At 36.4% G+C, this 19,688-nt stretch overlaps 3 protein-coding genes across 3 annotated transcripts; 1 reads left to right on the plus strand and 2 right to left on the minus strand.

Annotated features, from left to right (window-relative positions):
• Positions 1–4,081: 4,081 nt before the first annotated feature.
• LOC104907033 (uncharacterized) lies at positions 4,082–4,887 on the minus strand. The gene is made up of 2 exons (XM_010695881.2): positions 4,744–4,887; positions 4,082–4,633 (listed from the first exon to the last, which is right to left on the minus strand). The coding sequence occupies exons 1-2, from the start codon at positions 4,811–4,813 to the stop codon at positions 4,200–4,202; spliced, it is 504 nt and encodes a 167-aa protein (XP_010694183.2). The 5' UTR covers positions 4,814–4,887; the 3' UTR covers positions 4,082–4,199.
• Positions 4,888–13,696: 8,809 nt separating this feature from the next.
• LOC125496430 (uncharacterized) lies at positions 13,697–14,128 on the minus strand. The gene has a single exon (XM_048641876.1). It carries the CDS (start codon positions 14,126–14,128, stop codon positions 13,697–13,699), a length of 432 nt encoding a protein of 143 aa, XP_048497833.1.
• Positions 14,129–16,280: 2,152 nt separating this feature from the next.
• LOC125496431 (uncharacterized) lies at positions 16,281–17,320 on the plus strand. The gene is made up of 2 exons (XM_048641877.1): positions 16,281–17,055; positions 17,202–17,320. The coding sequence occupies exons 1-2, from the start codon at positions 16,281–16,283 to the stop codon at positions 17,318–17,320; spliced, it is 894 nt and encodes a 297-aa protein (XP_048497834.1).
• Positions 17,321–19,688: the final 2,368 nt, after the last annotated feature.

A 19,688-nucleotide genomic window follows, 5' to 3' on the forward strand; every position in this document is an offset into this window, starting at 1 on the left:
AAGGAGGAACCCACGCCTGCTGTGGGGTTTGCGGTTCGCTCGCCAGCAGGGGCGGGTCGTGGGCGTGAAACTTCTGTTGCGTGCTCTCACTGCAAGAAGCCGGGGAATTCGGCTTCTCATTGTTATTTTTTGCAAGTCTGTACGCACTGTAAGAAGAAGGGGCACGATGTTAGTCGTTGCTTCGACATTGTCGGGTATCCTGAGGGCTGGAACGAAGGACAAAGGGGTATAAAACCCACGGTTGCTCAAGGCAAGGGGGGTGTGCGTGTCAATGCTGCTGCTGGCAGCCCCTCCATCGCGGCTACTGCTGCCTCTCCGCCACCCGTGCCGGCCTCAAATGGTCAAGCCTTCACTTCCAAACAATGAAAGGCTATTACGGGATTTTTTGGTAGTGCTACAATACCAGAAAATCGCCTTAATGGTATGTTTGGTGCCTCTTCTTGGATTATAGATACAGGTGCTACTCGTCATGTCACAGGTAACGAGTCTTGGTTGTTTGACATTCATCCAACTCATTGTCCGGTTGGTTTGCCTAATGGTGAAACAATGTTTTCTACTGTGGAGGGGTCGGTTTATTTGTCTGATTCGATTACTCTTCATCATGTTCTCTATGTACCTAATATGAGTTGCAACTTACTTTCCATCTCGCAACTTAATGATAATTTATACACTATTGTCACATTTGATTTTCATATGTGTGTTATACAGGACCAAACGAAGGCGCTGATTGGAACGGGCACTAGGAGGGATGGATTGTACTATTTTAGTAAACCCGAGGTGGTGTCTGCAATTGAAGCTACTTCAACCTTGGAGCTTTGGCATAGGCGTCTTGGTCATCCTTCCGAGAAAGTAGTTAAGTTGCTTCCCCATGTTGGTAGTACTAAGGGTCGTCTAGAGAAAGGATTTGAAGTATGTTTTCGTGCTAAGCATCATCGAGATAGTTTTCCTTTGAGTGAAAATAAATGTTCTAGAATTTTTGAAAAGATACATTGTGATTTGTGGGGGCCTTACAGACATGAGTCTTCTTGTGGGGCTCGTTATTTTTTGACAATTGTGGATAATTTTTCTAGAGCTGTGTGGATCTATTTGTTACTTGATAAATCAGAAGTTTTTTCGGTGTTTTTGACCTTTTTTGCTACGGTTGATAGGCAATTTTCTCAAACTGTTAAGATTGTTCAATGTGATAATGGTACCGAATTTAAATGCTTGCTTGATTATTTTAAGGCCATGGATATTATTTTTCAAACCTCTTGTGTGGGTACTCCACAACAAAATGGGAAGGTCGAGCGAAAACACAGACACATTTTGAGTGTGGGGAAAGCCTTACGATTTCAAGCTCAATTTCCTATCTATGTTTGGGGGGTGTGTGTACTTGCCGCAGCCAATTTAATCAACCGCACTCCTATACCTATCCTCCACAACAAAACACCTTTCGAAATTCTCTTTCATAAACCGTCCGCCTTTGATGCCCTTCGTACCTTTGGATGCCTTTGTTTTGCTCACAACCAAAAGACCAAAGGTGATAAATTTGCTAGCAAAAGTCGAAAATGTGTGTTCATGGGGTATCCTTTTGGGAAAAAGGGGTGGAATTTGTATGATCTTGATTCCAAAGAGTTTTTTGTGTCTCGTGATGTTAAGTTCATGGAGGATGTTTTTCCGTTTGCTTGTCCGGAGGATGTGCATATTGCTCCTAATATTGTTGACCGTGTGGATGTTCATGAGGATTTTTTGGACTTTGGTGCTTGTAACGATGATTGTGATGTTTCGGGGCCAGGGAGTGTGAGTGATGAGGGTGTAAGTGGTCACGCAAGGGGTACGGCCGACCCCACACGGCAGCAGCAACCCAGCGGCCAGCCAGTTGCCGCCGCGTCTGAGCCAGCCAACACTATACTGTTCCCCCAACGTAGCGCATCCCTGCTACGTCTGCCCCGCACGCTGGCTCGGACAGCACTGACCCGCCACCTATTGTGGCTGCTGATGTAGATTCGTCCATTGAGGCCATGGGCCTTGGCTTCCGTAAAAAGTTTCCGTCTGTCATGCTTCGTAATCATGTTACCCATACGGTGTTTGCTAATAGTCAGTCTTCCTCTCTTCCGGCTCCGTCCTCTGATCATCCTTCAGGTTCTCTGTATCCCTTAGCACATTATATTCATTGTGACAATATTTCTGTTAATTATCGAAATTTTATTGCCGCCATTGTTAATGGAACTGATCCAAAATCTTTTAAAGAAGCGAGGAAGAATGTTGGTTGGCAGAAATCTATGCATGATGAAATTCAGGCTCTAGAGGCTAATGGTACATGGACTTTGGAACCACTTCCTCCCGGTAAAAGAGCTTGGTAGTCAGTGGGTCTACAAGACCAAATATTTGTCAAATGGTGAGGTTGAACGGCTCAAATCCCGTCTTGTGGTTCTCGGAAATCATCAACAAGAAGGCATTGACTACAATGAAACATTTGCTCCGGTGGCAAAAATGACAACAGTTCGGACTTTTTTGGCCATTGCTGCCTCCAAGAATTGGGAGCTTCATCAAATAGACGTTCATAATGCCTTCTTACATGGTGATCTTGATGAAGAAGTATATATGAAGTTGCCCCCCGGGTTTGAAGCCTCGGATTCTTCATTGGTGTGCAGATTGCGTAAGTCATTGTACGGTCTCAAACAGGCTCCCAGATGTTGGTTTGCAAAGCTAGTAACAGCTTTGAAAGAGTATGGTTTTCTCCAATCTTACTCTGATTATTCTCTTTTTACATTTACTAAGGCACAACTCCAGATTAATGTCTTAGTATATGTCGATGATCTTATTATCTCTGGGAATGATTCCGCTGCATTGTGTGCTTTCAAAGCTTATCTTAGTGACTGTTTTAAGATGAAGGACTTAGGTCCTTTGAAGTATTTTTTGGGCATCAAAGTCGCTCGTAGTCCTGCCGGTTTGTTTTTGTGTCAAAGGAAGTATACCTTAAACATGATTTTTGAGGCTGGGTTATTAGGAGCCAAGCCAAGTGGTTTCCCTGTTGAAAAAAATCATAAGCTTGGCTTGGCTGACGGGGAGCTTCTCACTGATCCGGAATCATATCGTCGGTTAGTTGGTCGTCTGATTTATCTTGGAGTGACTAGGCCGAATTTAGCCTACTCCATACATATTTTGTCTCCGTTTATGCAGGAACCGCGAACTGAACATTGGGAGGCTGCTTTGAGAGTGGTCCAGTATTTGAAGGGTACTCCGGGTCAGGGTATTTTGTTGAGTGCCGATTGTGATTTAACTCTGCAGTGGTGGTGTTATTCAGATTGGGCCACTTGCCCTATTACTCGACGGTCTCTTACCGGTTGGCTCTTTTTTGGGGTATTCCTCTATTTCTTTGAAGACCAAGAAACAACATACAATTTCTCGTCCTTCGGCGGAGGCCGAATACAGGTCTATGGTTGCGGTCACTTGTGAGTTGAAATGGCTAAAGGCTTTGCTGTTGAGTTTGGGTGTGAATCATCCAAAGACTATTCCTTTGTTTTGTGATAGTCCATCTGCTTTGCATATAGCAAAGAACCCTGTGTTTCATGAACGCACTAAACATATTGAGGTGGATTGTCATTTTGTGCGTGATGCGATTAATGAAGGTATTTCTCCGGCTCATATTTCTACATCTTCTCAGTTGGCTGACATATTTACAAAGGCACTTGGCAAAACTCAGTTTGACGTGTTACGTTCCAAGTTGGGCATTCTTGATCCTCATGCTCCAACTTGAGGGGGGTATTAGGATAATTATATGGAAATATTCTGTGAATATCCTTGATTTATGTAATTATCTTCTTTTATGTTATTTCCCTAAAATATCTAGGTTATCTTGTTTTCTAGGTTGAGGGAAGTTTGTAACATGTATATTGTGCCAATTGATTAATGAGAAGTTAAGCCGTCATTACGTAATTCTTCATGTATCCTTAATTAGGTTGTGGATGTGTTTATATTCCTCATGGTGAGAACACTGACGTAGTCTTGCAATCAATCATCGTCTTACAATCAGTAATAAAGAAACTCAGATTCTCAATTTATAAATCTTAAAAAGATACAACGAACCTTAGCTTGAAAATTATATAAAAGGCAACGAAGGACGAACTTAAATCATAAGTAGATTACGAATACAAATATGATAAGATTAAGGCATTAAAAAAATGTTGTTTTCCCATGAACCATATTTAAGAGTAGTCTCAAAGTTTAATGGGCTCACATACACCAACACCAGGAGGAAGCTTAGCTTGTTCAGGGTCAAGACCAGCAGCAGGAGGAAGTTTTCGAGGATGAACGCAAAGCTCTCCAGGACAGCAAATGTACGGACCATATGGCTGACAGAGTTGATGAGTTTTTTGACACTTTTCTTTTGGTGGACGTGGCTCCTCACCTAGAGGCGTGCATACTCCAGCACCACCAGGAAGTTTTTCTTTCCAACCAGTGCACGTAAATCCATCACAACAACTATAATCTCCGTAACTGGTACAAAGTTCAGTTATGTTCCTGCACGTAGGATTTGTCTGTGGTGGCTGTGGTTCTGTCGCCGGCGGGTATATATATGCGGGTTGCTCATATGCTGGTTGCTCGTACGTTGGCTGCTCGTACGCTGGTTGCTCAGCATATGATTCATAAGCTGTAAATAACACATGAGCCAAAAACAAAAACATTAGTAAGAAACATTGGATGGATTTTTAATATTTGACAGTATATTGTATATTGTATTTGTTGACATTCAAAACAAACCTGATACTGTAATAGCCACAAATGCGAACAAAATTGTCATGACAAACAAGTTGTTACTCAACTTTGCCATTTGCTTATATCTAATTTGGTGCCTAGCGATATATTTGATTGTACTGCTGAGGTTGCTCCTCACTAGCTAAAGGATTGGGGTTTATATAATGCTAGAACCCTATGATTCATAACTGGTTTTGCTGTATAATATACATGTCGTCCAGTTTTACTAAAAATAACTCAATCCAATCTGGCACACACACTGACACACAACACAACCAATGTATGTTGGACTCACGTCGTTGGATTTTATTCGATTTACAGAATTCCTGCAAAGGAGGAACATAAATTATAAATACTACTATTAAATTGGTTATTACGATAATTGATTAGTATATAGTAGATAATTCTTATTTTCATGGTTCGTGTGGCATGATGAAGTTGTCGAATCCTGTTCTGATCCACCATTTGACTGTTTACAGTACCTTTCCTGCCACTATTGTTTTTCAATTTCTGGGGCAACCCAAAATCCTCATACTATGGTGAATCATGTTATTTGATTTGCCTGAAAGTAAAATTTTAACACATTAATTTTTTATCATATACTCCCTCCGTATCATTTTTATCTACACACTTACACTTTTCACACATGTCAATGTAAAACTTTGAAGACATATATCTTTAGTTTTGTATTTGTAAAAATTATAAAAAGTACATATTAATAAAATACATACTTAGACGAATCTAACAAGATCCCACATGACTATGTTTTTATTAACATATAAATCACAAACGAGAGTCAAAGTGTAATTTGTGAATAGTGTAAAATGTCAAAGTGTGTAGATTAAGATGAAACGGAGGGAGTATATTGTACTAATAAATAAAAATATATAATAACAGTCAAAAATTGTAAATCTATAAACACACACCATTATCGACTTAATGTTTTTGGGGTTCATTGGGCGTTTTGATAAATTCTACACCCTTTATTTATATAGGACTTTTTGTCAAAAACCGCCTAATAAAACAAAAAATTTGTGAGAAGTCACAGCATATATATATATATATATATATATATATATATATATATATATATATATATATATATATATATATATTGTGAAAACAAACCTTAAACGAAATTAATTTTGCGAGAAACCACCTTATGTCGGGTTTCGATTATTGACCCAAGTTTCCGACGTTGACCATGTCATGTGCAAGGCACATGACTTTAATAGACCCCAAAAGCCCAACTTTTCTTTCCTTTTTCCCACTATGTTTTATCCCCTTCACCTCCTATATATCTCTCTCCTGTGATGTAGAGGTTATAACTCCCATAAATTCTACTGCAGTTCTATTATTAATCTCATGGAGTTGGTAAAAAAGCAAAAATAAGCAACAAATGTGCAAGATGTGGCGGACTTGGGCATTAAAAACCACTTATCAAAACTCAAAACGTCACTCTACCTGACTCAAGTTGGACGAAAAGAGAGGTGGGAGGCCATTGGAGGGTAATGCATGAAGATAGGAGTGAAAGTGCCGTATACGGTTTGGATTAGGGCGTAATCAAATTCAACCCGAAAAAAATTTGGATTTCAATTTTTTGTCTGAATCCAAATCAATTAGAGTTTGAATCCAATCAAATCCAATCCGAATTTTTATACTCTAGATTGGATCCAATTCGAAAATCCGACTTTCTAAAAATCTAGTTTTTTGATGAAATAAATTAAGCACAATAGCAGCCTAGTATATTTATGAAATGAGGAATTAAGTGTAGTTACGATTTTAGGGGAAGGGTTGAATTGTTGTGTCTATTGGGTCATGTACTAGGCTTTTTAAAAAAAAAAAATAGTTAAGCACTTAACCCCAATCCAGATACGTAATACAAGGCATATTACAATTCAGTTACCCTCAATCCGATCCGATATTAAAATTTAATTTTTTAAAAAATCTGAATCTGAACACAATCCGAACACATTTTAAATCTGATCCGAATTACTAATTCGGATTGGATTGGATTGAATTTTGGATTTTATTCGAATAACATTCACCCCTACTTGAAGAGAGAGAAAATTTGAGAAACTCTAAATTTAGTCATGAAGCAAAAGTGATTCGTGGAAGTTTTGGGGTGTGCACACAGAAAAGAGAGAAACATGGGTTCTTTTTGGGGAAGGGGATGAAGTCATGAAACAAAAGGAAAAATGGTAAAAAGAATAGGTTTTTGGGGTCTATGAAAGCTATGTGACTTGCATATGACATGGTCAATACCGGAAACTTATTAGGTTAATGATTGAAATCCAGCATAAGGTGGTTTCTCAAAGAAAAAATATTTAGGGTTTAATTTGTTTTCGCAAAGAAAATTATATAAGGTGATTTTTCACAAAATTTATGTTTTATAAGGTGGTTTGTGACAAAAATCCCTTTTATATACAATGTTTAGTTACAAACTTTCAACTTTTTTAATTTTTGAAGGTAAATTTATTGATAGAATATGCCAGCATACTAACATGATAATCTCAACAGAACAAGATTTTCATTTCAATAATAATTAATAAATTTGTATAATAGTTTCTACCTTCTTTTTCTATTGTAATAATTATGATTTTGGCTAGTTTCACATCTATTAGAACAATTCTATTTAGTTTGGTAAAAAAAATAACATTAGCCCTTAACTTATTATCTTACTAAAACCATCATTAATAACTCACTTTGTCTTATAAAGTTGTTTTTACTATATTAAATTTTATCAGTCTCATACTCTAGTTAATTAAAGAGGTGCCTTTATGCTAAACTAGCAACCTTTTTTACTTCCTTAAAAACCGTGCCCAAGACCATTGTTGCAATAGGAAAAGAACAGAAGCGGTATAATACAATATATATAACATAACATAACCTTCTATCTCACAATGAGGGAGCAGTGATAAAATGCTCATCATGAGTGGCAACCTCAAACCACTCATAGGGTAAATGGGTAATTTAACAATCAAAAAAGGTGTAAAGTGGTAATTTAACAATTAAATGAAGTACATATGATATTAGGAAATGGAAAGGGAAAATTGGATACACAAACAGGGGTAGATGCATTTCCTTCTTTTACTATTGGTAGATGCATCTTTCTACCAAAAATCCCTTAATGCAGGTATGAAAGTCATCTGTGAAAATTGTTCAGGTGTATGGATTGAAGGATTCTCTGGAAACCTGGTGGAAAATGATCCAACCATGGCCGAGATGCTAGCCATAAAAGAGGCAATGATATGGGCCAAAATGAGACAGTGGAGAGATTGCATCATCCTATCAGACTCTTTGATTTTTGTGGACAACATTTGTGGCAATACCGAGATACGAGATAAATATGTTAATACCGCATCCACGTGCAGGGCGTCAGTGGAAGAGGGATGGGTGAAGAGATCAGACTGAACGGGAGCAAGTCAAGGAAGCAGATGCTCTAGCAAAGACAAGTCGGAAGGATAGCATTGAGGTTAATATTTTCAGCTATTTGGCAAAACCCCCATATGGGAGGAATGTAATGTTGCTGCCTTAGATATAAATTTCGAACAACTATGTCGGTGTTGTAATATAGGGCATATAAGCCCAGCTACCGTTACTACTTGATCTCCGTTAAACTCTCTTAGCTTCAATATATTCCTCCATTTACCCAACAAAAAAAACAGGGGTCGAGTTAACAAAAATATGGATTTCAAACATATAAACAGGTGTTGATTTAACAATAATCAGGATTTGAAATACACAAACAAGGATTCTTATCAATAATCAATTGTACTTTTGTGGGGAAAAGTTGAATGGGACACACAAATCAATCAAACCTTTTGCTTTATGGCAGAGATCACATGTTTAACTTTTCACAAACAGAGATTGAGTTAACAAAAACATGGATTTCATACACACAAATAGGGATGATTTAACAATAAACAGTGTTTCAAATACACAAAAATGGATTCTTCATTGTACTTTTTGGGGAAAAATTATCAGTATTACTTTTTGACTTAATATTATTTTAATGCTTCCAATAATATTTTATGAATATAAATCTGTGAGTTGACAGAGGTGTCACATTTATTATTGGGATACAAACCTACCTTTACCACTTATTTCTTATTAAAATACCAAACTCACTTTTTTTTCAAGGATACCAAACTTACTTATTTTAATATTTTCAACTTTTTTTAAATAATATATGGTTGTGAGTAGTTCATACTACCGCTCATGATAAGCGTTTTATCACTCTTCCACAATAAGGTTAGTACTTAGCACCAAAAAAACAATAATGTTAACTCTTATGTGTGTAGCATGAAAGTATGTATTTTTCAAACAAAAATAACATGTACATGCACAACATATAATTTTCATCACTCTTATGTGTGTAGCATCAAAACAAAACAATAAGGTTAGTACTTAGCACCAAAAACAAAACATTAATTTTCTATCCAACCATATGTGTGTATTTTTCTTTATATCTAATGTTGTGCATGTACATGTTATGTTTTATGCACATGTTATGTTTTGATGATGAAAATTAATATAATATGTTATAGCATGAAAGTATGTAACAGTTGCAACAGATGCATGAAGCAAGAAATTGATAAACGAAGACTTTGAAGAAAAGAAGAATCAAGAATGAAGTCCAAGTTTATAGTTTCTTAGAATAGTTACTTTGGATTAAAATGTAATATGCTCTAACTTAGTGATATGCTATGTGCTAAATATAAAAATACAAAGTTAGTATAATTATTATTTTACTTGAGTTAAGAAAGAAAATAATTATATTAAAATTATATATCTATATAAAAAGGAAATAGGTTTTCGAAATCAGAAATAAAAAGAATTAAGGAAAACGTGTTTTTAGAAAAAAGATTTTATAAAACCGTTTTTGATAAAAACGATTTTTAGAAAAAAGATTTTATAAAACCGGTTTTGATAAAAGCGAGTTTTAGAAAAAGACTTAATAAAACCGTGTTTATAAAAGATTTTGATAAAACGTAAGCTTTAGAAAAAAAATTTATAAAAACGTGTTTTACAAAATAAAAGGATTTTAGAAAAAAGATTTTTACAGATATCTAGTTTTCTTAAAACGTGTTAAAAATATTTTTATAAAATAATTTGTTTAAAACGTGTTTCTAAAACGTGTTTTTCAAGAGATTTTATAAAAACTGGAATTTTCTAAAATAGTTTATAAAATCAGATTTTATTTGGAAAATATTTTTGAGTTGAAAGAAATCTGTTATGAAAACATATCTTTAAGAATAAAGATAAAGATGAAAAAGATAAAGATTAATTTCTAAAAGAGAATTAAATCCCTTGAATTAAGGAATTGAAATATATCCTTTGGAAGGATATTCGTCCAACCCATGTTCTATAAAAGTGATTCATAATTCACTTTTAGATCTCAAGTTTTCAGAGAGAAAAATCGAGTTTATTAAAAGCTGAAAACTATTTCCTCCGGCACTGAGCATAGCACTGAGGACGGCACTGAGCCTTAACGACTCACATCTATGCTTGATGGCTAAAAGTTCGAACCCTCTTGAAGAGGAAGAAGACAGTGAGGTAAGTCTAACTTCTTTAAAACCTTCAATTCATCTTCTTTCCAAAAGTAAGCTTGTCACATTGCTTGAAAACGTAATTGATGATTGTCAAAACATGAATGATAATTTTGATAGCATGAAAAGGGAAATAAAATTTTTGACCAGGCTAAAAATTGGATTAGAAACAGAATATAAGGAATTACTTAAAGAAAAAAAACTCTGATGAAAAGGATTGACGAGAAAGACTTAGAGATAAACACACTAAAACAAGAAAAGACTCTAGTTGATAATCTCGTAAATAGCTCAGTGCCAGTCACTGAGTTCGAAGCTGAAAAATCTAGTCTTGAGGAACAAATTGAAAATTTAAATCACGAGTTGAATGAACTTAAGAACTCAAGACAACAATGAAATTGTTCCACTCACGTTACCTAGTGATGAAAAGATAAGAGAAGAATTGGATAAAGTTAAAAAGGACTTAGAGATTTCCCGAAAAAGAAGTAGTGATTTGAATACCTCAGTTGAATATTTGGAATCACAACTTTCTATTGCTTTAAGATGCATGAAATTACTTAACTTGCACCACAAACAACATGAACAAAACAGGATTAGGATATTCTGACCAGCAACCCAGTGCCAGGCTCAATGCCAGAACCTTCGAAAGAGACTTTCGAAAGAGAAAATACGTGGGCCTTCCTGAATATCTAATTTGCAATTTTGTGGTAACAATGGTCACCTAATTGACGACTGTAACAAAAAGAAAAATCGAATTGCAAAGAACATCAAACATGTTACTCAAATCTGTGTTAGGAAAGACATTCTAGATGCTCAACGTAAGAAAAAGGGACCCAAGCAAATATGGGTTCCTAAAACTAAAAGATCTGTGCAGGTAAACGTGAGAGGAAGCAACCTATGGTATCTCGACAGTGGTTGCTCAAGACATATGACTGGTGACAAACACAATTCCTCTCACTAGTAGCCCACAATGGAGGGTGTGTTACATTTGGCGACAACAAAAAGGGAGAGATCATTGGAATAGGCAAGTCGGCAAATCTCTAACACACTCCATCGAGAATGTTATGTTGGTAAATGGACTGAAACACAACTTGTTAAGTATATCACAACTGTGTGATAAAGGTAATGTTGTTGAATTTCAGGCAAATTTGTGCCAAATCTTGAATATGAAAACTAGGGAAGTAATATTGGAAGGTAAGAGATTAAATAATGTATATATAATCTGTCTAGATACCTTACCTAATGAGAAAATTTCATGCATGAGTGCCCTACAAGATAATCCACTACTTTGGCATAAAAGACTTGGACATGTTAGCTCTAGACTGCTTAAAAATTGAGAAAAATGGATTTAGTAGATGGTTTACCATCCATAAACTTTGATTGGGAAACAATTTGTAATGCATGTGCTAGATGCAAACATGTTCGATCATCTTTTAAGTCAAAACATTTGTTAGCACCTCTAAACCCTTGGAACTAATTCACATGGATCTTTGTGGCCCAATGCGTGTAAGGAGTAGAGGTGGTAGCAAATATGTGTTGGTACTTGTTGATGATTTCTCTAGATTTGTTTGGACATTATTCATTGGTGGGAAAGATGAAACATTTGATGTTTTTCTTGTTCATATTCGAAAAGTTCAAAATCAAACAAATTGTAAATTGCGTCTGTCCGTACTGATCATGGCACTGAGTTTGAAAATACAGATTTCGAAAATTTGCAATGACAATGGAATTGATCATAATTTCTCTGCACCAAGAACACCACAATAGAATGGAGTTGTAGAAAGGATGAATCGTACTTTAGAAGACATGTCTCGAACCATGCTTCTACATAGTGGCTCTAGAAGCTTTTGGGCCGAGGCAGTAAGTACTGCATGCTATATATATAACAGAACTAAAGTACGATCCATCTTGAATAAAACTCCATATGAACTCATCAAAGGTAGGAAACCAAATATCTCTCACTTAAGATTTTTGGATGTACTTGTTATGTTCACAACAATGGCAAGGATAATTTGGGTAAGTTTGATCCAAGAAGTGATGAAGCAGTGTTCATTGGTTACTCTCCTCATAGCAAAGCATATAAAGTTACAACAAAAAACAATGCGTATGGAGGAGAGTGTCCATGTCATATTTGATGAATCTGATAAAAGCTTACAAGATGTGCAGGTAGGATGACGAAGACTTCTCTATTGGACTGATTAGAGAGTCACGAGACAAACGCATGATGAGAACAACCTGAAACAAGTTCTGAGGCTCAGAGCATGGCACAGTCTGAAGAACAAAACAACTGCGACGAACGTGAAAAGGATGCAGAAGAGGTAACTGAAACTGTTGAAGAAGAAGTGTTGGCAGAACCAACAGAAGCTGAAGGAAACGAAAACAACAGTGAACACTCAGAGCATGGCACTGAGCCACAGAACGCAATTTTCACTCCGAAGAAGTGGAAACACCAAGGATCACATCCTACTGACCTAATACTCACAGACATATCAAAGGGAGTTCAAACTCGCTCATCTCTTCATAACTTTTGTGCTTTCAATGCTTTTATATCTGAAATAGAACCGTCTAATTATAAAATTGCATTGACTGACCCTGATTGGATTTTGGCTATGCAGGATGAGTTGAATCAATTCAAAAGAAACAAAGTTTGGCATTTAGAACCTCGTCCCACTCATCAATCAGTAATTGGAACTAAATGGGTTTTTAGAAACAAACTGGATGATAGTGGGATGATTGTTCGAAATAAAGCCCGACTAGTGTGCCAAGGTTTACCAACAAGAGGGAATTGATTAGATGAGACCTTTGCCCCTGTAGCCCGCTTAAAAGCTATTCGCATTTTGATATCCTTTGCAGCTTTCAAAAATATTAAACTTTTTCAAATGGATGTCAAAACTGCATTCTTAAACGGGTACTTAAAGGAAACAGTGTATTGAACAACCTTCTGGCTTTATTGATCAAAATTTTCCTAATCATGTTTATAAACTGGATAAGGCACTTTATGGTTTAAAGCAAGCTCCTAGAGCTTGGTATGAACGCCTATCTATCTTTATAATGGAAAATGGTTTTAAACGAGGTTCAGTAGATAGGACATTGTTTCAGAAAAGTAAGGGGGAAGAATTGCTAGTTGTTCAAATTTATGTTGATGATATTATTTTTGGAGCAACTACAGAATTATTATGTCATTATTTTGCTGAACTAATGAAAAGTGAATTTGAAATGTCTATAATGGGAGAATTAAGTTTCTTCCTAGGTTTTTTTTTTTTTTTTTTTTTTTTTTGCTAAGTAATAATCATATTATAACACCCAAAACAATTACAACCAAAGCCATAAACTAGGAAGGAACAAACCAACTAGGTTGGACCCCTCCTCCCTAGCAAGGCTAAACACATTCTATACACTCAAACATCACATTACAGTGAATAGAACCAGTTTCTATCATTTCTAGAAATCTTCCTAGGCATGACAAGGAAAATTCTTCTTCTGACATTCTCTTTTATCCATGACTCCATGTGTTGGATACTGGGGACTCTTTGGTTCCATTTGCTGTCATTTCTTGCTTTCCATACACCATACACAACACCAGCAATAGCAGCACCATACGCAGCCTTCTGGAATCTTGACTTCCTGCTACTATATATCCATCTCACCAGTCTATGCAGGTCATCACATGTAGACTCTATATTAATCCAGTTCTTGATTTTTCTGAGCAGCTCTCTGCTATAATAACATGAAAACATCAGATGTTCTTCTGTTTCAGTGGCATCACAGCATATCCAGCAGTCAGTAGGGGCATTTGGGTCATAAATCTGAACCTTATCTGATGTATGTAATCTTCTTCTCATAGCCAACCAATTAATGAATTTAAACCTTTTTCACACTGAGTCTATTCCAGACATACTGATCCCAGGTTACATGTTGTCTTTCCTCAGCTAATTTTCCTACCATTTCTTGAATCCCAAACTTATTCATCTGTTGAACCTCCTGTTTGCTATAATATCTCTTCATGAGATTTTTAACCTCACATATGCGTCTCCAATACCAACTACTGCCAGTAGGTGGATTGTACTCCCACCAGTCAGCATCCTTTATGTAGACTGAGTGCACCCATCTCACCCACACTGTGTCTTTCTTGGTTGCCACAACCCACACATGCTTGCCTAAACAAGCTTTGTTCCAGTTGTTGATGTTTCTAAACCCCAAGCCTCCTTTACTTTTGCTATTACACAACTCCTGCCAGGCCACATAACCCCCTTTAGCTGAATAGTAAGTACCTTCCCATAAAAAAGCCCTGCACAAATATGTGAAGGAACTGGATAATGGCATCATGATACATCAACAGAAATATGTGAAGGAACTACTGAAGAAGTATGGTAGGGAAGACTCAAAGACTTATCCTACACCTGTACCTACTGCACTTAAATTAGATCTGGACGAAAATGGTAAGAAAGTAGATGAAACAATCTACCGAGGTATGATAGGATCTCTTCTTTATTTAACTTCCAGTCGACCAGACATTCTTCACAGTGTATGTCTCTGCGCCAGATTTCAATCATGTCCAAAGGAATCTCACTTCAAAGCTGTCAAACGAATACTTAGATACTTAAGAGGCACTAATAACTTATATCTATGATATCCTAAAGGAGGAAACTTTGACTTGATTGGTTTTTCTGACGCAGATTATGCGGGATTTTTAGTAGATAGAAAAAGTACCTCTGGAACAGCCACCTTCTTAGGCCCTTGCTTAATCTCATGGGCTTCCAAAAAGCAAAATTCCGTGGCTCTTTCCACTGCAGAAGCTGAATATGTTGCAGCCGCATCTTGTTGTGCACAGGTATTATGGGTAAGACAACAACTTCGAGATTTTGGTGTTATGATTGATAATGTGCCCATTATGTGTGACAATACAAGTGCCATAAACATCTCAAAAAATCCTGTTCAACATTCACGTACAAAGCATATAGAAATCAGATATCATTTTTTACGTGATCATGTAGAAAAAGGTAACATAGCCCTTGAATTTATTTGTACCGAAGACCAAATAGCTGATATTTTCACTAGACCACTTGCTCGTGACAGATTTGAAAAACTTAGATTAGCCTTGGGGTTGATTTCTAGTGCCTAGTTGATTTATGTGCTTATTTGATCCCTTTACATGCTCATGAGTTCGAAAGATTATACCTACACTAAGTCAGATGTTTTGATGTAATCCAAGACTCCTAAAAGGGCTATTGATGCTGTCCTGATAACTGACACCTAAGTTGCTTCTAAAAATTCCATGAGAAACTCCTGCAAAAGTATTGTGTTTTCGAAACTTCCCATTGATGTTGCTTTGATAAAACTATAATACTTTAAAAAAATTGTTTTTCAAAATTTTTAAGAAAATTATGCAAGGCATTAGAACTAGAACGGGGCGTTTGGTATGAGGGATTGGGAGTTTGGGGGTTAGAGGATGGGATTAGGAATGGGAGTTAGAAGGTGGAAATTTATTAAATATATTCCAATCCCTTGTTTGGTATGTTAGTGGGATTAAGTAGGGAATATATTGCTAAATTACAAATTTACCCTTTTTAATGAAGGATAACAAAAGAAGAGCAAGCAATATTAGTGAAGTATATTTTAATGAAGGGTAAATTTGTCTCTTAACATAACCAAAAATAATCCCCCTCCCTAATACCTGCCCCTCCCCATGTCTTATTTTGGTAGGATAAGAGGGGTTTTAATCCCATTCCCCTTCACATGGAAATTTAGATATCTACTCAAACAAACATGGGATATCTACCCATAGGGATATAATATCCCATTCTCACCCCCTAATCCCCCTAAACAAACACCCCCGGAAGGACTTAGTGGACTCCAACCTACACCACCTAACCCCAAACACATTAACCCCATTCCAAAATACCCGGTTCCCCCTCTTCCACTTTTCAAACCCTACACAAATCTTTCCACCTTCTCTCTCCTCTAACCTTCAAGCTTTCAAACATGGGAATAAAAATGGTGGCTCGACGACGGTTCCTCAAGAAAAACTCCCCTCCACCTACTCCCTCACCGACCCCAACACCCCCGTCCTCTCCTCTAAAAATTCCGACACCTCCTCCGTCACCTCCACCACAACCTTCACCTCCTCCGTCTCCTCCTCCACCGCCTCCACAGCCGTCACCACCTCCTTCTCCACCAAAAACCCACAATCCTCCTCCCTCTACCTCCAAACATCGCTTCAAAACTTTTGCTTCAAAACCTCCGGCCACAAAACCCTTTGTCCGAAAACCCACCACAAGATCCGCCAAGCAATCTGTGCCGAAATCAATCCCTCCTCCTTCTCCTCGCCGGTCACAACATTCGGTTCCGTCAAGTTCCGCTGCTACACCGCCTTCCACCTCGCAACCCCGAAAGCGAAAAACCGCCGGCACCACTGGTAAGCACCGTTCCAAGTCTCTAAATCTAGTCAAAGTGCTTTCCGGTCGCGTTTATGAGGATGAATGGATTTCTAGGGCTGAATTTAAATTCTTGAAAGAATCTTTGGAGAATCAAGGTTGGTTAAGATTATTGAACTATAATGATGCTATTTATGAGGATGAGGTTAGACAGTTTTATAGTAATTTGGTGATTTCTAAGAATTTGGTGTTATCATCTACTGTGAATGAGACTGTTATTACACTTACGGTTCAAGAATTGGGTCAATTGTTAGAGGTACCATCTGCTGGCTTTTCGGACCTACCCTACCAAACTTGGCCTTTTGTGTTTGGCGTTGACAATGCGACTATAAGTCGTACCTTGTCGGATCAACCCTTGCCCCAAGCCCAGATTTTTTCGGCTTCTTTACTTTCGGCCAACCACAAACTGCTTCGTAACCTTATTACAAAGACAATTTTACCCAGGGTTGAGAATAAGGGTGAGTGTTTAATTGTGGATCAGGTGCTGCTTTGGCTGTTAATTCGTGGAAACCCCATTATCCTTCCTCATTTGATGTTCCATCATATGCGAAATTTATCCCTCACCTCGCTCTATTTTCCTTATGGGTTGTGGCTTACTAAAGTATTTCATGCTTTTGATGTTTTGACACCCACCTCTAAGGGAGTTGCATGTGTGGATGTTATGTTTTATGCACATGTTATGTTTTGATGATGAAAATTAATATAATATGTTATAGCATGAAAGTATGTAACAGTTGCAACAGATGCATGAAGCAAAAATTGATAAACGAAGACTTTGAAGAAAAGAAGAATCAAGAATGAAGTCCAAGTTTATAGTTTCTTAGAATAGTTACTTTGGATTAAAATGTAATATGCTCTAACTTAGTGATATGCTATGTGCTAAATATAAAAATATAAAGTTAGTATAATTATTATTTTCCTTGAGTTAAGAAAGAAAATAATTATATTAAAATTATATATCTATATAAAAAGGAAATAGGTTTTCGAAATCAGAAATAAAAAGAATTAAGGAAAACGTGTTTTTAGAAAAAAGATTTTATAAAACCGTTTTTGATAAAAACGAGTTTTAGAAAAAAGATTTTATAAAACCGGTTTTGATAAAAGCGAGTTTTAGAAAAAGATTTTATAAAACCGTGTTTATAAAAGATTTTGATAAAACGTAAGCTTTAGAAAAAGATTTTATAAAAATGTGTTTTACAAAATAAAAGGATTTTAGAAAAATGATTTTTACAGAAATCTAGTTTTCTTAAAACGTGTTAAAAATATTTTTATACAATAATTTTGTTTAAAAACGTGTTTTTCAAAGAGATTTTATAAAAACTGGAATTTTCTAAAAATAAGTTTTATAAAATCAGATTTTATTTTGGAAAATATCTTTTTGAGTTGAAAAGAAAATCTGTTATGGAAAACATATCTTTTTAAGAATAAAGATAAAGATGAAAAAGATAAAGATTGATTTTCTAAAAGAGAATTAAATCCCTTGAATTAAGGAATTGAAAGATATCCTTTGGAAGGATATTCGTCCAACCCATGTTCCATAAAAGGGATTCGTAATTCACTTGTAGATCTCAAGTTTTCAGAGAGAAAAATCGAGTTTATTAGAAGCTGAAAACTATTTCCTCCGGCACTAAGCATAGCACTGAGCGAGTCAAATTTAAGTTACTATTTCACAATTGTAATTGTCCTCTACTTGCTTGACTAAGAAGCACATCATTGAGGATCGTTCTTTTTCTGTAACTTTAACATTATAGAGAGTGTCAACACTTAGAGTTAAGTGTTGGGAGTCATTACTAGAGTTAGTAGTGAGGGGAATCTTATTGTATCAAGAGTTTGATATTTTAGGATTCAAAGAAATAAAGAGTTTTGTTTCTTGTGGACGTAGATCTCAGAGGTGAGATTGAACCACGTTATATTCCTGTGTTTCCTTGTCAAATCTAATATCTTTTAGTTTATTATTCGCAAAAACTCAAATCAGCGATTTATGAGTGTTTGACACAGTGCCAGGCACTGAGCCACAAAAGGATATTTTTGCGAAAATCGATTAGATTTCACCACTCAATTCAACCCCCCTTCTTGAGTGTTCTCTTGGGTTCCAACATTTAACTTTTTCCACTTTTTGGTTTTCGGTGTAACTTCAAATGACTAATGAATCCAGCAACGCAAAGACATGTCCGCAAGTATGCAACCACAACGAAAGTCGTGCCTCTCAATCCATAATAATTAATCAAATTTTTGATCAATTAGGAATTGCTGTATTCCTAATAAGATTTCTGCTATCTAAAATTAGTATATTAAAATGACACACAGTATTATTTGCACCATTATGCGTACATAACAATAATCAAAATGACAGAGTATCACTTGCACCATTATGCCTGCAAAGAGAAAACTACATCATACGTACAGCTCATATATTTTGATTATTGTTCATGGGGTGCGTTTGGCTAACATTATAAATGGAAGCAACTCCCTGGTGGAAACAACCATCAAAATCAACAATAGTATAAGCTTAAAGTGGAGTTTCATATCCTCTAATTACCATCACATAATAGGAGTACACCATAATGGCAAGGCTCCATACGTTTGTTATGGCTATTATGTTAGCAGTTCTTCTACTTAGCACCTCAGGTCTGGCTCCTCCTCTTTTCCCACGAGTCCCATCCTTTATTTATTGTGTTTCGCACTTGTTAAGATATGCATTTCATTTTTTTTTCTTTTGTACGCTAAAGTATGGTTTCGGGATAGAGTTGTACAAATAAAAAGGGTGTATAGGGAAGCACCAACTATAATGTTGGGGTACACCCAATGACATAAGAATATACTTCATTCGTTTGAAAATAGATGATATGTTTTGACTTTTGCACTATTCAGACACTTTTCTTTGATCATGTTTTGTGATTTTTACGTGTCGAAGAATATAGTCATGGGTAGAGATAACAATGGACCAAGACCCTAAATGGACCCGCCC

Source organism: Beta vulgaris, chromosome 4, assembly GCF_026745355.1.
Source record: "Beta vulgaris subsp. vulgaris cultivar EL10 chromosome 4, EL10.2, whole genome shotgun sequence".
Classification (NCBI taxonomy): domain Eukaryota; kingdom Viridiplantae; phylum Streptophyta; class Magnoliopsida; order Caryophyllales; family Amaranthaceae; genus Beta; species Beta vulgaris.

Excerpts from the sequence above, each read along its gene's own strand:
- LOC104907033 (XM_010695881.2), bottom strand. The coding sequence starts at position 4,813 with ATGGCAAAGTTGAGTAACAACTTGTTTGTCATGACAATTTTGTTCGCA. Across the intron at positions 4,634-4,743 it reads TGTGGCTATTACAGTATCAG|CTTATGAATCATATGCTGAG; the intron begins GTTTGTTTTGAA and ends TGTTATTTACAG.
- LOC125496430 (XM_048641876.1), bottom strand. The coding sequence starts at position 14,128 with ATGAGAAGAAGATTACATACATCAGATAAGGTTCAGATTTATGACCCA.
- LOC125496431 (XM_048641877.1), top strand. The coding sequence starts at position 16,281 with ATGGTGGCTCGACGACGGTTCCTCAAGAAAAACTCCCCTCCACCTACT. Across the intron at positions 17,056-17,201 it reads TGACAATGCGACTATAAGTC|GTGCTGCTTTGGCTGTTAAT; the intron begins GTACCTTGTCGG and ends ATTGTGGATCAG.